Source organism: Anomaloglossus baeobatrachus, chromosome 3, assembly GCF_048569485.1.
Source record: "Anomaloglossus baeobatrachus isolate aAnoBae1 chromosome 3, aAnoBae1.hap1, whole genome shotgun sequence".
Classification (NCBI taxonomy): domain Eukaryota; kingdom Metazoa; phylum Chordata; class Amphibia; order Anura; family Aromobatidae; genus Anomaloglossus; species Anomaloglossus baeobatrachus.
In genome coordinates this window covers 380,653,361-380,670,517 of record NC_134355.1, presented here as the reverse complement: position 1 = coordinate 380,670,517, position 17,157 = coordinate 380,653,361, and the positions used below count along the sequence as shown (strand labels likewise).

At 40.2% G+C, this 17,157-nt stretch overlaps 1 protein-coding gene across 1 annotated transcript in view; it reads left to right on the top strand.

Moving 5' to 3' along the window:
* MEI4 (meiotic double-stranded break formation protein 4) overlaps positions 1–17,157 on the top strand; it is a 255,724-nt gene that overhangs the window by 171,748 nt on the left and 66,819 nt on the right. Inside the window, exon 3 of the mRNA XM_075338432.1 lies at positions 14,056–14,184. Coding sequence (XP_075194547.1) covers positions 14,056–14,184 — 129 coding nt within the window. The remainder of the gene's footprint in view (positions 1–14,055; positions 14,185–17,157) is intronic.

Genomic DNA, 17,157 nt, shown 5'->3' with positions numbered 1-17,157 from the left:
CCTGTACATCTTCATAAATTGGGACCATCTGCCTACAGCTTGGCCCTCATCTAAATTGGTGTGAACAACGCCGGTCTTGATAAGTCAGGTTAAACAACACAGTTGTTAAATTTAAAAATATGGTGGCACTTGTAACAGTTTGCTGATGCTAGAGACAGTCTATTACCTCTCTCTCATCAGCACCTCATTCACTCTGCTAGTCACTATATATCCACTTTCAGCAAAACCTTACACATGCCCTCAGTGCTGATCACAACCTTTCTCTCAGTCAAGTCTTTCTGCAGCAATTACTGTCAATAACTCGTTTGCCATTTTGCACACATTTGCAGTCTCTTGAGCACTTCCAGGGGAGAATAACTCTTTGCCCTTTAACATGGGTGAATATTCATAGTTAGAAATATGCCTTTGTCCTCCTCTGCTGTGACAATCCTTTTCTCTCTAATGTAGGGTCATTTTCAACATGAATATTGTATCAGAATAAGATGAAAGGAAAAAAAATAGGTAGTCTAGCTTCACAGATGATTATGATTAAGGATGCTCTAGGCACCAGAAATGCGTAGGTGTTATTATTTTAATTTGTTGCCAGTCTGTTTGTACAATTAAGAAAGAAGATTTTCTTTTCCGTGAAGCTGAACTACCTACTTTCTTCCTTTGATTTGTGGTGTACAGGCGGATATGCTGTCTGTGCTCTGGATCACAGCACTTACATGCAATGATGGGCTAGATTTTCTCCTTCATCGCAATAAGATGCAAAGTTTATAGTGAAGTAAAAATAACAGTGTTCTACATACTTTAAAAAAGTAATCAAGGTTCAGTTATGAAATGAGCCATTTTCTTAATGATTTTTACCTCCTGAATTCAAGTCTGACAATGAAAATATTTAGTTGGTTTTTGTTTCTATGATATCAGAGTTTTCCTTTTACTGCTACATATAATTAATGCATAAAAGTTTGAGTGCTTTTGAAACAATATGATTTGCAGATATAAGATGCAGTTTTTGTTAAGTCAATTTTCTGATATTTATTTAAAGGAAACTTTGCAACAATTCAAATAACTAAAACATGTCTAAACACTATTGCAATTTAACCAGTGACAACTCTTTTTTTTTGCTTGTCTCTTGCACTCCTGCAATGGATCATCTTTTACAATTGTCCCGCAGTTATCTGCAAGCATTGATGGATTTTATTTTCCATGATGTATTTTCTGCATAGCCGAAAATCCCATGGTAAAATCTCTCACCATGTTTGTTGCTCACTGCTCCTCATTTTAATGGAAAAAAGTATTGCAATGTAATATAAGAATGCAGCCTTTTCCCTGCAACAAACGGAGAAGCCCCTCATCTTGAAGAAGCTTATGGATCTGCGATCCAATAAAGACTCCATCCTTTATTTTTGTTTCACTCAACCATGGCAATTTATCAATGAGATACTTGAATGCTTTTGCATTTTTATCCATTGCCTTTACAAAGCTCTTCATTACCCCCAACTGCATATGCAGTGGTGATAACAAAATCTTATGTGGGTCAACAAGTGCTGGATGCAAGACATTACTTCCTGGCTGAATTGAATGTCAGAGAGGCAAGTCTCTATTATGGTAGTGATATTCACGGCCTGACCTACTCACACAGAAAACAGCAGTACTTTGCATAAACACCGTGGAGATCAAGTAAGAGGACAATCACTGTTAAGTCCCCAGAGAGGGGCCACAAATGTTTGTTATAGTTCTGGCACCTCAACAGCTATTTCATGCTGACATAGGTTTCATTCATGCGGACTGCATAACCAACTGGAATTGAACATAGCACATTACTAATATATAACAAGACGTCATTTAGGCTTGCTTTTGACAAATCGATGAAGTGCCTGCATTCCTCTGGATTATGACTTATCTTAAGAGCTTCCATTAAAATGTTGATGTTTTTGGGCCATTAACAAGGGCCCTATTTTTCCTCACTTCAGTCACCTGAAAAGGTTTCTGGTGCTTTTGGAAGCTGTACTTCAAAATGTGATGTTGGGCTCATTGAAGATGGAATGTTTGGCTACTGTTTTCTTCCTTTAAACTCCTTTCCTATGCATAAATAGCAGTTGGTAGTTTGATTGGTTGGTACTGCAAAAGACATAGATTGCTTCTTCCCATGCAACCATTGAGTAAGATATGATGCACATCTATCTACCTGCACGCAACCTCAGATCCTCACAAGATCTTTTTCTGTACTCCTCTTTTATCTCCTCTTCCCACAATTGGATACAAGATTTCTCCCATGCCTCCCCCTTACTCTGGAATGCTCTACCCCAGCAAATCAGACTCTCGCATCCTGTGGAAAGCTTCAAAAGGAACCTAAAGACCCACCTCTTCTGATAAGCCTACAACCTACAATAACCCTGAGTCTATTACACCACTGTGCAACCAGCTCTGTCCTCACCAATTGTACCCTCACCCATTCCCTGTAGACTGTGAGCCCTCCTGGGCAGAGTCCTCTCTCCTCCTTCACCAGTCTGTTTTTTTAATTTTCATGATTGTTGTACTTGTTTATTATGTATACCTTTTTCACTTGAAAAGCGCCATGGAATAAATGGCGCTATAATAATAAATAATAATAATTTGTGGAGCCCAACTCTTGTCCTGATCTCCTATTCTGCAGCCAAAATACAGATTATAGGCTTTTCTTATCATGGAAGTCAAGTTTCGCCTTTGTGACGCAAAAGTTACTTCTCCGCATATATAGCAAAAACTACCCGCCTTGCTAATGCAAGAATGAAGCATATCTGAAAGAAGTATAGAACCATATCAACATGCTGACAATCTAAGCTAAGAAATCCAAAAACTGTATACCTTACAGAGAGAGCATTTATAAAAGTAGGTAATGCAACTGTAATTCGGGTTACGTCATTGGATCTAAGTTGGCGTTTTTCATTGATCCCCCTAAGATGATAGAATCCTGAAGGTTCAATAGACTAAATAGATGATGTAGTAGACTGGCTACTAAAAATGCAATAATCAAGATGAAATAATAAAAACAATTTTTTCTTTAAGCCTGTATGAAAGGTGTCATAAGCAATTACAACCTCCTCTAGATCTTGAACGTTTGAGCCAATCAGCAAATTTAAGCATCATATTCATTTTCAGCACCACAAAATTAGTTAGTTCAATTGTTTTTGTCTCTGAACAAATTTCACTGTAGAACTGTGCAATCATTACAGATTAAAAGCAAAATAGCAAAATATTTAACAAAATGTTTGTGCTAAATATTAATCCCTTTAATAATTGCATTCTATACTTTATGTAAAATAAATTTAGAGTGCCCTTTAACAGTCCTTATCAATAGCAAACACTTAATATTTTTTATCCCAGTTGCTCAATTAAAGATCACTGTTTTGTTAGTTTACCGGTATATTGACAATTTAAAGGGTAATTAAATGCATTAGTTGCAAGCCATCAAACCTAAATAATGCACTATGGCACTTTTAAGCACCCTTCAGATCAGCTCACTTGAACCATCTGCCCATAACACTGTATAATTATAGCGTGATTGGTTTTATATTAATTGAGCTTGCTGTAAACTAATGCAATATAATCAGAAGGATTTAGCTTTAATATGTTAAATTAATTCAATTCAGATAATGGTAGCTGAACGCGGAATGGTATATTCACACTTAGAAGACTAAAATGCTTGTTTATGGTGTTAGAGTGCTATTAACACCTTATCTGTAAAGCCCATTTTCATCTTCCTAACCAGGCCAAATTTTTCAATTCTGAGCTTTATGAGGTTATAACTCTGGAATGCTTTAACAGAGCCCAGTGATTTTGAGAGAGTTTTTTTATGTGACTCATTCTAGTTCATACTAGTGGTAATGACTTGCATCTATTTCTCAAAATAAAAATTTGAAATTGTTTTTGTTTTTTTTTAAATAACAGATTTTGAACTTTGAATTTTTATGCTATTAACCACTTCAACCCCTAACTTTTTTTCATCTTCCTGAGCAGGCCAAATTTTACAATTCTGACCAGTGTCACTTTTAGTTGTGGTTTATGGTTGATTTGTTTATGTTTATTTATGAAAATGTGTCAAAAAATGTGAAATTCACTATGTTTGATCTTTGATTTTGTTATGCCCTTTAGGCCCTGTGCGCACACTGCATTTTTTGCCACGGATTTGCCGTGGTTTTTGCTGCAGAAAAGGTGCAGTTTTTGTTCATATCCTTCCTGCAGCCCTTCCCCAGCAAAATCTATGAGAAATTCAAAATGCTGAGCTCACACTGTTTTTTTTCCCTACCGGTTTTGCTGCAGAACTTCTGCAGCAAAAAGAAGCAGCATATCACTTATTTTCCACAAGTACCTGTGGTTTTGCCATTAAATAATGGTTAAAAACTGCAGGGACTAACCTGCAGAAAAAACGCACCAAAACCGCAACAAACCATGGTAAAACCGCATGCGTATTTTGGGTACGGTTTTTTTGCCGCAGGTGCGGAATTCTGCCAGAGGGTGCATATTTTACTTAAGAAACACATTTTCCCAGTGCGCACAGATCCTAAATCAGATAGTTATATCACACAAAATCATTAATAAATAGCATTTTTCAGCAATTTCTCATTTGTCCAACAACATTTACATAACCATTTTTTAGGCATTACATCACATTGAAGAGACTTTAAGATGTAAATAAATACCCAAAAGTGAAACAATTTTAAAAACTGCACTACTGAAAGTTCTCAAAACCACATTCATAAAGTTTAATAACCTTCTATGTGCATCACAGAAACTAAAGGAAGGTGAAAAGAAAAATAAAAATTTTGCTTTTTCCATCAAAATTGGTTATTTAGCCCCAAAATTTTTATTGTTGCAAGGGTAACAGAAGAAAATGCATCATTCAATTTGTTTTGCAATTTTTCCTGAGTACAGCGATACACCAAATGTGGTAGAAAACTACTTTCTGAGCGTATGGCTCGACTCAGAAGGGAAGGGGCACTATTTCAATTTTGGAGAGCAATTTTGGATTGAATGTTGCAGACCCCATGTCAACTTTGAAGAAACCCTCACTTTCCAAATCAACAGAAACTCTTACAAGTGACCTAACCCCATTTTGGAAAATACACCTCTCAGGGAACTCATCTGCGGTTGTAGATAGCACTTTTAACCCACAGGCAATTCACAGAATTGTATAACGTTGGGCAGAGTAAATGTAAAATTACCATTTTTTCCAATAAAATGTTTCTTTGCACCCAAGTTTTTAATTTTCAAAAGGGGTAATAGGAGAAAACAAATGTTAGAATTTGTTACGCAATTTCTCCCGATTATGGCAATATCCAATATGTGGTTGAAAACTACTTTTTAAGCACAGTACATAGCTCAGAAGGGAAGGAGCGCAATATTAAAGTGCAGATTTTGCAGGAATGGCTTGATGGTGCCATGTCACATTGGTAGAGCCCCTGAAATTCCAGAACAGCAGAACTTTCTATAAATAACCCCACTTTACAAATTACACCCTACATTTAATTCATCTTAGGGGTCAGTGAGCATGTTGACAGTTTTATACCACTGGGAGGTGAAGAAATAAAAATTACATTTTTACAATTAAAATGCTGTTTAACCCCAAGTTTTTAATTTATATAAGGGCTAATAGGACAAAAATAAACTGCACAGTTTATTTTTAAAATTGTCCTCAATGCGCAAATACCCTACATGTAATTGGGAACTACTTTTCATACACAGTGGAATGTTCAGAAGGGAAGGAGTTCCATATTGTAGTACAGATTTTGCTGTTATGGTTTGTGGGTGCCATGTTACATTGGCAGAGCCTCTAAGGTACCGGAACAGCAGAGACCCCACCTTCCATAAGTGGCCTCATTTTACAAATTACACTTCTCAAAAAATTCATCTTAAGGTGCAGTGATTATGTGACCTGTTTTTGGAAATTACAGCCCTCCAGGAATTTATCAACAGGTGTAGTGACAATTTTTACTCCTTGGTTGTTTTCCAGAAACAAGCAGCAATGCAGATCTGGCAAAATTGCAAATCTGCCACTATGGTACCCAGTACATTGCAGTGCCTTGTGCCCCGATTGTGCTCCTGGAGACACACACCCTGTAAATTAAGCTGGCTCTCCTCATTACAGTAATGCCAAACATGTGAACGCTAAATGTGGTTTGGGCACACAATGGAGCTCAGAATGAAGGTGAGCATTTGGATTTGTCAGTGCAGATTTTGCCGGATTTCTTTTGATAGGAGCTATTGTGCTTTTCCAAAGCCTTTGTATTACCAGTATTGTGAAAGACCCCTATATTACCATTGACAGATGATGGATCTGAGTGGGGACTTGTTTTTTTGTGGATTGAGTTGAAGTTTTTATAGATAACGTTTTACATAAAATTTTGGATCACATTTATCCTGCGCTTTATGTTGCACTTACATCTGGGTTTTTTATCTAAATCTCCAAGTTAAGTGAGTCAGATGATACCCTCAAGGAATCCATTCACTATTATGAAGAAGCATAGTTACTCTGGACTTCCTCTGGCCTTTGCTGAGCATTTTCCTTTTGAGACGTGCATACAATGTTGGTTAACTGCACTTTTAAAAACTTTTTTAAAAAATTGCAGTCCAAAATGGCTCCCTCTTCCTTATTATAGTGAATTTTCTCTTGGACTTTCTGTCTGAATTCCGTATTTCAGAGATTTACACTTAAACCCCAGTGCAAACACTCCGCATAGAGCACAATATAAATGTGAGCTGAACCTTAAGCCGGCGTCACACGATACGATCTATCGTGCAATTGCACGAGTGATCGTACCCACCCCCGTCATTTGTGCATCACGGGCAATTAGTTGCCCGTGGCGCACAAAGTCGTTAACCCCCTGTCACATGTACTTACCTCACGGATGACCTCGCTGTGTGCGGCGCACATCCAGTTCCCAAAGAGGGAGGGACGTTCAGCGTCACAGCGACATCATACAGCGGCTGGCCAATAGAAGCGGAGGGGCGGAGATGAGCGGGACGTAAACATCCCGCCTATCTCCTTCCTTCCGCATAGCCGGCGAGACACCGGTAAGCTATGTTCATCGTTCCCTGGGTGTCACACGGAGCGATGTGTGCTGCCCCGGGTACGATGAACAACCGGCACACAGAAGAAGAAACGACTTTTTGAAAATGAGCGACGTGTCAACGAGCAACGATACGGTGAGTATTTTAGCTCACTCACCGTCGCTCGTAGCTGTCACATGCTATGATATATCAAAAGATGCCGGATGTGCGTCACTTACGACGTGACCCCGTCGACATATCACCCGATATATCGTACTGTGTGACGCCGGCTTTAGGCTATGTGCACACGCTGTTTTTTTTGCCGCAATTTTGCGCATAATTCAGGTGCGTTTTTGGTCACAAAATTGCATAACTTTGCTTCCCCAGCAAAGTCTATGACTTTTCATTTTTGCTGTCCGCACAGTGCTTTTTTTTTATCTGCGTTTTTGAGAAGACCAAAAAAAAGCAACATGTCAATTATTTTCTGCATTTTTCTGCATTTTTTCACCCATGCAATGCATTGGAAAAACGCAGCAAAACGCAGGAACAAAAACGCAGCAAAACGTAGCCAAAAATGCACCGAAACGTGGTAAAAAAGCATATGTTTTTACCAGTGCGTTTTTGCCACGGGTGCGTTTTTGTGCGTTTTTTGCAGCCAAAAACACACAAAAATGCAGCGTCAAAAAAACGCAGCGTGCACACATAGTCTAACTGCGATTTTTGGGAGGAAGAATGAATAAATCAACAGCATGTGAAGAATTGCTTTTATTTATTTATTTTTTCCCCATGCCGAATAATTGATTAGATGGCTCTATTCTTTGAATTGGTACCGTTATAGCGATAACAGATTTATATGCATTTGGCTACTATCACACACTAGAAAACTATTTTTTATTTTTGTATTACAAAAAGTTTTTGTGTCACCATATTTTGAAAGCTATAATTTTTCTAAATTTCTGCAAACAGAGTCATGTGAGGGCTTGTTTTGCTGAATGAGTTGACATTTTTATTTGTATCATTTCTGGCACATAACATTTTTTTGAATAATTTTTTATTCTGATTTTTGGGTGGCAGAATGAATATGAAGCAGTAATTCGGGAATTTATTATTGATTTTTTTTACACTCTTCACTGTCTGGTAAGTGATAAGACTGGTTTATTCTTCAGGTCAGTATAATTACAGTGATACAGTACCACATTTATAGATTTTTTTTCATGTTTTTCCGCTTTTACACCATAAAAACAATTTCGTACAAAAAAAAATAGTTTTGTATCACTCTATTCTGAGAGCTGGAGCTTTTTTCATTTTCCTCTGACGGAGCTGTATGGCGGCTTTTTTTGTGGGAAACGATGTTGGTTACAGTGATATTATTTACATACCACTTTTTGATCGTGTTTTATTCCACTTTCATTTGGCAGTATGATGATAGAGATGGGCGAATAGTGAAATATTCAGATTCAGATTATTTGAGCCGAATAATTCCTATAATTCGTGTATATGTCACGAATAACAAACCTAAAGCAAGTCAATAGTAAACTTGAATAATTTTAAGAAGGACCTTGGAAGTCGGTATGGGAAGGCTGTAAAAATGCTGAAATTAATGGAAAAGTGAGGAAACTTAATGGGAACGGCATGAGGAAGATATATGGATGTATTTCTAAATCACATTTGGTTTATGGGAATAATTTTGTAAAAGTATTATGGGGATTAAAGCAGGACAGTTAGACTTACCAAGATTCCCTGAGGCTGTCACACTACTTCCGGGTCCACTCATTAGATCTCATACATATGCACTGCTTACCTCGCACATCCTCTTTGCCAGTGTCTGTGATTAGCTGCAGTCAGACTGTCGGCGTGCTGGCGTCTCTGATTGGCTGCCCTCATAGTAGCTGTCTGGGCCCCCTAATGGAATATAAAAATAAAGAAAAAAATTGTTGCAGGGTCCCCCATATATTGATACCGAGCATAGACAAAGCATATGATACAGGCTGCAGTCCCCAGCCGTGTGCATTATCTTGGCTGTGTATCAAAATAAGAAGGACCCCATATAAAATATTTTTTTTAAAAAAGTACGCAGTCCCTCCCAATTTTGATACTCAGCTATTATAAAAGCGACAGATGGGGGCTAGTTCTCAGGCTGGGTAGGCCCATGGTTATTAGGCCCCCAGGCTAAAAATATCAGCCAAAGCCGTCCAAAATTGTCGCATCCATTAGATGCAACAATCTCGGTGCTTTACCTGGCTCATCCAGATTGCACTGATACGGTGGCAATCAGGGTAATATAAGGGGTTATATAGCACAATGATGAACAGCACTCGTAACACCCACACACAGACACATAGACAGACATATGGACCTACACCACAGACCATGCAAAACGTTTGTTCATTTTTGTTGTTACATAAATATGTGTTTATTGCTATATTTTGTTTAAATTAGTTTTGTTATTTATTTTGGGATGTTTTAAAATTATTTTTACATTTTTGTTTTACTTTTTTACTTAGTCCCTCTATAGGACATTCAATTTTATTATTTTGATCAACAGAGTAATGCATTGCTATGCACATGCATCGCAATGGATTACAACTGTCATTGGGACACTGACAGAACGCTTCTTAGACCATGCCTTGGCAATGATCGGGACCCTGTGATCATGTCATGGAAGTAACGATTGAATAGGAGAGGGATCGCTATTAATTGCGGCGTTTATAAGGTTATATAGCAAGGAGTGGTGTGGGCCCCATCCCTGGCTGTGACTGCCGGAGCTCGGCTTTCACATAAGCTGAGTTCCCAGTGACAGTCATGCAGGCACAGGATCTGTGCCTTGCATGATCACCATGGTGTGCCCATACATCATAGGTCAGGAACCCCTTTCAGACCATGACGTATGGGGGTACGTCAAAGATCGTGAACTGATTAAATCAGTCATACTACTGCTAAAATAATCAATAATTATCATATTTCATATGTCCGCTTTACATCAGTAACATTTTTTTACACTTTTTTGTTAGAAATGTAGAAAGGTTAAAAGTTTAACAGCAATTTTTCATTTCTCCAACAAAATTTACAAAACTTATTTTATTAGGGACCACTTCACATTTGAAGTGACTTTTAGGGGTATTTATGTCAAATAACTCTCAAAAGTTGCCATATTATAAAAACTGGACCGTTCAAGGTATTCCAAACCACATTTAGGATGTTTTTTAACTCTTCGAGTGATTCACAGGGATTAACACCAAGTGGAAACAAAAATTGAAAATGTGTTGTTGTCCACATAAATGTTGAGCATGACTTTGCCCCATATGTGGGGAAAAATTACTGTTAAGTCACACAGCAGGGCTTGAAAGGAAAGAAATGCTATTTGAATTTTGGAGCCAGTTTTGCCTGGAATAGATTGCATATGCCATGTTGTATTTAAAGATCCCCAGAGATATCAAAACAGTAGACGCCGCTCACAACTGATGCCATTTTTTTAAACTAGAAAAATAGAGACAAGGTCAGCTCACTGTTCAAATAGCACCTGGATTGGACCATGGTCGTTGCACAGAGCTGCCCTAATGCAGGTCAGAAGACAATCAATGAAGAGGAATCTCCAGTGATGCAAGAACAGGATGAAGTAATGGATAAAACTTTACATTAATTAGTAAAATAGAAATCATACAACAAAATAAATGTACCACAGAAAAATAGGCTGAACCTACGCGTTTCGGCTACAAGCCTTAGTCATGGTTACATAATGTGGTACATTTTTCTGTTTGATTTTGGAAACTACACCCCTAAAGGAATTCACCATGGTATATGGCAGTGTTTCTCAACTCCAGTACTCAAGACCCACCAACAGATCATGTTTTCAGGTTTTCCTCAAGCAGGCTTACAGGATTTCCTTAAGGTTGCACAGATGATGGAATTATTCCCTGTCCAATATCGAGGAAAACCTGAAAACATGATCTGTTGGTGGGTCTTGAGGACTGGAGTTGAGAAACATTGGTATATGGTGACCATCTTTAACCCACATGTGCTTCACAGAATTTTATAACACTGAGATATGAAAATGAAAATTAAAAATGTATTTTTTTTCCAAAAAATACTGCTTTAGCCACAATTTTTTAATTTTTAAAAGAGTAACAGGAGAAAATGAACCATAAAATTTGTTGCGCAATATCTCCTGAGTAAGAACATACCCCAATTGTGGTCAGAAGTAACGGATTGGGCACATAGCAGGGCTCCGTAGAGAAGGCGTCCTATTTGAATTTAGTAGTGCCATTTTGCTTGAACAGATTGTGGATGCCATGTGGCATGTTTGAAGAGCCACTGATATGCCAAAACAGCAGAAACCCCACATAAGTGACACAAATTTTGTAAGCTACACCTCACAAGAAATTAATATAAGGGTATCCTGAGTATCTGCAGCACACAAGTACTTTTCCGAACTTTATAACATAAGGGCATTAAAAAAAATGTTGATTTAATCGCAATTTTTTCATTTTTCACAAGAGCAGCTGGAAAGATTGGAACACACAATTTGTTGTGCAGTTTCTCTTGATTTTCACCCATATGTGGTTGCAAACTACTTTTTCTGCACATAGAGGATTTCGGAAAGGAAGTAGCGCTACTTGAATTTTGTAGGGTCATTTTGGTTCAAATAGATTGTGAATACAATGTCACATTTGAAGAGCCCCCGACATGCCAAAACAATAGAAGCCCTGCGCATGTTAACCCATTTTGGAAACTACAACTCTCGCGGAATTCATCTAGGTGTTTAGTTAGCATTTTTAACTCACAGTTGATTCACGAAATCAAATCAAAGATTGGGTTGTGAAAATGAAAAATTACCATTTTTCTCCCGAGTTCACCTAGGCAATGAACATATTAATATCAGTGGTGTGTCACAGAATTTTATGCCTATGGGTGGTGGAGAAAAAAATTACATTTTTACAACTTAAATGTTGTTTTAGCCCCAAGTTTTAAATTTTTAGAAGGGCTAATAAGAAAAAACTGGACCACACAGTTTGTTGCACAATTTCTCCTTAATTTGTTAATACCCTGCATGTAATCGGGAACTATTTTTGAGGCACACTGCAAAGCTCAGAAAGGAAGAAGTGCCATACTATAGTGCAGTTTTTGCTGGAATGGTTTGCAGGTGCCGTGTCACATTGACAAAACCCATGATGTGCAAGAACAGCTTAAGTCCCCCAAGAGTTACCCCATTTTGCAAACTTCACCCCTTAATGAATTTATCTATTGATGCAGTAAGCATATTGACACGTTTTATACTATCAGGTAGTGAACACAAAATAATTTAAATTTTTACTACTAAAATATTATCTTAGCCCTAGATAGTCAAGTTTGACAAAGGGAAATAGTTAAAAATGTCCAGAGAGATTGTTGTGCTATTTCTCTTAAATATGACAATAGCTTATATATGGCTGTACAGCATTGTTTGGCCACATAGCCGGTTCGAGAGAAAAGGAGCTCTATTTTTCTTTTGAGTACTGATTTTCCGAATATAGGTTGTTGACTCCATTTACAGAGTCTCTAAGGGGCACTTTGCACACTACGACATCGCAAGCCAATGCTGCGATGCCGTGCGCAATAGTCCCCGCCCCTGTCGCAGCTGCGATATCATGGTGATAGCTGCCGTAGCGAACATTATCACTATGGCAGCTTCACATGCACTCACCTGCCCTGCGATGTCACTCTGGCCGGCAAACCACCTCCTTATTAAGGGGGCGGGTCGTGCGGCATCATAGCGATGTCACACGGCAGGCGGCCAATAGAAGCGGAGGGGCGGAGATGAGCGGGACGTAAACATCCCGCCCACCTCCTTCCTTCCGCATAGCCGTCGTGAGCCGCAGGACGCAGGTAGATGTTCCTCGCTCCTGCGGCTTCACACACAGCGATGTGTGCTGCCGCAGGAACGAGGAACAACATCGTAACATCGGTATTTCCCAATTCATGGAAATGCCGGACCCTACACTGATGATACAATAACGACGCTTTTGCGCTCGTTAATCGTATCAAAAAGGATTTACACACTACGATATCGACTGCGACGCCGGATGTGCGTCACTTTCGATTTGACCCCACCGACATCGCAGCTGCGATGTCGTAGTGTGCAAAAGTGCCTCTTAGTGTTAGAAAAGCAGAAACACCTTAAATTGACCCTATTTTGGAAATTTAAATGGATCCCAAAATTTTTTTCTTTAGTTGGCAAATTTGTGAGACTGGTGCCCGCGTCACACGGTACGATATATCGGGCGATATGTTGTCAGGGTCACGTCGTCAGTGACGCACATCCGGCATCGTTAGACATATCGTACCGTGTGACACCACGGAACGACTGTGAACGAGCAAAAATACTCACCTTATCGTTGCTCGTTTACACGTTATTCATTTTCAAAAAGTCGGTCCTCCTTCTGTGCTCCGGTTGTTCATCATTCCCGTGGCAGCACACGTTGCTCCGTGTAACACCACGGGAACGACGAACACAGTTTACTTGCATACTACCGGCAATGCGGAAGGAAAAAAGTGGGCAGGATGTTACGTCCTGCTCATCTCTGCCCCTCCGCTTCTATTGGCCGGCCACTGAGTGAGGTCGCTGTGATGTCGAACGTCCCTCCCCCTTCAGGAAGAGGATGTTCACCGCCCACAGCGAGGTCGTTCGGGAGGTAAGTGTGTGTGACAGGGGATTAATGACTTTGTTTGACACGGGCAACTAATTGTCCGTGACGCACAAACGACGGGAGCGGGTATGATCGCTCGTGCGATCGGACGATAGATCGTCCCTTGTGACGCCGGCATGAGTCTGGTGAGTATGTCTATTGAATGGATTCACTGAATTTGAAAACACATTTCTCAAGTTTAGCACACATGGAATTTTCACAAAACTTTTACCATGCAGATCTTATTTTAGGACACCTTAAGAGGGCTTGTGGAGTCCACTGCAATGTTGCACCGTTGTTCGGGCACAATGAAGGGGCATTAGTCATTTATATACATGTATTTAAGTCTGTAATATTTGTGTTATATTTTCTTTTCCAGTTTCAGATGCAGCAATTCAAATTGGATAGTCTATACCAGCTCGGGAAATGTCATATGTTGCAGGAGTCATTAATAAATCTACTTTTTAGAGAAATAAAGTATTATGTGGATGATCTTCTCCAGCCAGAGGTTTGTTTTCCTATTTTATTAATCTGTAAATCAATTAGGCCATTATTTAACTGAACATAGTGTAGACATATTTAAAATGAACTGTGTTCAATTTTTTACTATTTAGTGAGTACCTTTCTATTAATTTAGCTTTCACACAATGATAGGTACTAGCTATCATATAGTAAATTAGTGAGGGTAAATGTCTTGAGACTCGCACTGATCACTCAAAAACCTGATGAGCAATGTACTGCTGAGGAGGCCGACTTTCTATTGAATCCTTACATTACTCTGTGTGCTCTCTTATTTAATAGATCAGTGTTTCTGCTTACTGAGCACAGTCCACTTCAGAACATCTTTTTAATATTCAGGATTTGACCCCCTCACCAAAACTTCTTCACATATCAACTAGAAACTATCACTATTAGTGATGGGCAATCCCGAACTATAAAGATCGGGGATCGTACCGGTCACATAGTGATCGTGTACATGATCCTGATCACGAGCTTTCCTGGGAAGCTCGTGTTACAGATCGGGGCCAGATTGGGTCCAGGAGCTGTAAAAAAAAAAAGCACATTATTAAAAAACATTATGATCATACTTACAGGTTCTGCGACGAGTCCTGCAGACTCTGTTTCCCGGCCACTTCTGCTTCTGCATCCGATCATTGCTGTGCCCCCCGATAAGCACGACTGCCTAAAGGACCTTGCATGACGTCATAGTCATGTGACCAGTCTGGTGTGAATGTTGTACAGATATTGGCTTACAGACTGTTCACATGACTATGACATCATCAAAGGTCCTGTTAACTGAACTTTGATTGTCACTGTCGCCAAATCACCTGACAGGAGCGATCAGCTTCATGTATTTTTATGCAGCTGAGGAACTCCTGTCCTGAGAGTGTCCGGTTTTGCGGGGTGATACAATAAGAGACGCAAGTGCAATCATACCCTCACTGTCAGCCTGCTTCTTGCTCTGTATAGAGCGATGTAGCAGAGCTGACATGGCTCTCTCTGCTTCTCACTTTGTATAGTGTCACAGTTTCCCCTCCCCTTCCACATGGGTCATGGGGGTGGAGCTTTCTCTCGGGCCTCACTTCCAGAGCTGGGATGCTTTAAATACTGTCATCTCTGGTGAACCAGCGCCGGCTATTAGCTTAGTGCTGCTTTGCCAGTGAGTGCTAGTCCCTGTAAGTGTGATCCTGATCCGTTCCCCCTCTGTGCCCTATGCCTTTGCCTGTGTTCTGTCCCCTAGTCATTCTGCCATTCCTCTGTCTCACCTCCTTCCTTCCTACAAAAGCCCCAGTTGTTCCGGCCTCTCCTACCTCCCCACTCGGTTGTTTCCTCTGGTACTGACCTCGGCCTGATCTCGACTCCTCCTCTGCTAGTTCCTCTGGTCTTCCTTCTGCCCGTACTGTGTATGACCCGGACCCGTCTTACCATCCTCGCATGCCCCACAGCTTCAGCTGTCCGGCTGATGCTGGCAGACACTACATCAGCACACACTGGGGGTTCCCCCTCCTTGCTCATTCAGCTCCATGTAGTGTCTTTCCCTGCAGGACTCCAACTCCCCCTGCTGGCAGCCTGACATATAGACTGTGTCTTTACAGAGTGATGAAGTTGACATTGCTGTCCCTGTGGATTACGTCGGACTAAGTATTTTTTTTACAATAAAGATGGAGTCTCTAAATGTTTTTTTTTTGTTTTATTTCTAATAAAAAAAATTCTGTGTTGTGTTTTTTTTTTTTTTACTGTTTACTAGAAATTCATGGTGGCCATGTCTAATTTGGCATGACACCATGAATTTCGGGCTTTGCATCATCTGAGAATACAAAGCTGGTATTAACCCCTTTATTACCCAGCGTGCCACTGCCACCAGAGACACTGGACGAGCCATGTAAAACGCCTGTAAATGGTGCTAAGAAGCAATGCGCCATTTCCAGGGGCGGCTGCAGGCTGTGGAGAATCCCAGCCCCCAGCTGCCTGGCTTTACCTGACTGGCGATCAAAATATGGCAGGAGCCATTGCATTTTTTTAACTATCTTTTTAAATAATTAAAAAAAAATGATTGGGCTTCCCTGTATTTTGATTGCCAGCCAAGGTAAAGCCAGGCAGATGGGGGTGGCAGCCCATAGCTGTCTTTTTTATGTGTGCTGAGAATCAAAAATACTACAGAGCGCTATGTCATTGGTTTTAATGATTTATTTATTTTTACAGTACTGTGATGTCAGGCTGATGCACCTGTGGTTTCTACACCGCCTAGGCATTGGTTTCAGCGCTTGTCTCGCTCTCGTGACATCCTCCTGACTACTCAGCTGCCTGAGGCTAAGGGATGAAAGTCATCCACGGTGCATATGCGGCTTGACAGTACTCTGCTAGGGACTAAGTCCACCAATCGGGCTACTGAGCATGCATGGACTGATTATGCTTGGCCAGAGCCTAAGTCCATGCATCAGGCTGCTGAGCATGCTCGGACTGATTGTGCTCAGTCTGCCTCTAAGTCCAGGAATTGAGCTTATTAGCATGCGCCTGATATGGCACGTTCTGATTGGTGGTTGGGTGTCAGATGTCCTGATGACATAGCATCCCAGGATTGGCCGTCAGCTGTCCTGATGACGTGGCGTCCCTGGATTGGCCTGTGGACTACACCCACACCGACTGGAAGTGAGACTGTTTGGGGCGATCCTTAGGATATATAAGGACACTGCCCACGCCAGTTGGCGCATCCGTCACATAACCACATTGTATATGGGTGTGTGGACATTAGTACTGCACCCTAGTGTCTTATTGTGTATGCTGGTTAAGCAAGTTATATATTACTTAGACAGGTACTGTATAGCATCTTCCTTTTCTAGTTTAGGTGTGTGCACGGGGCAGCTTGCAACACACAATCTATCAGAGACAGTCGCTTGAATTTGCGTCTTTTCTGTCTTCTTTTACGACAGCATGGCTTGTGGCCTGTCATACTATGCTATTGATTTCTTTCTAGTTATCC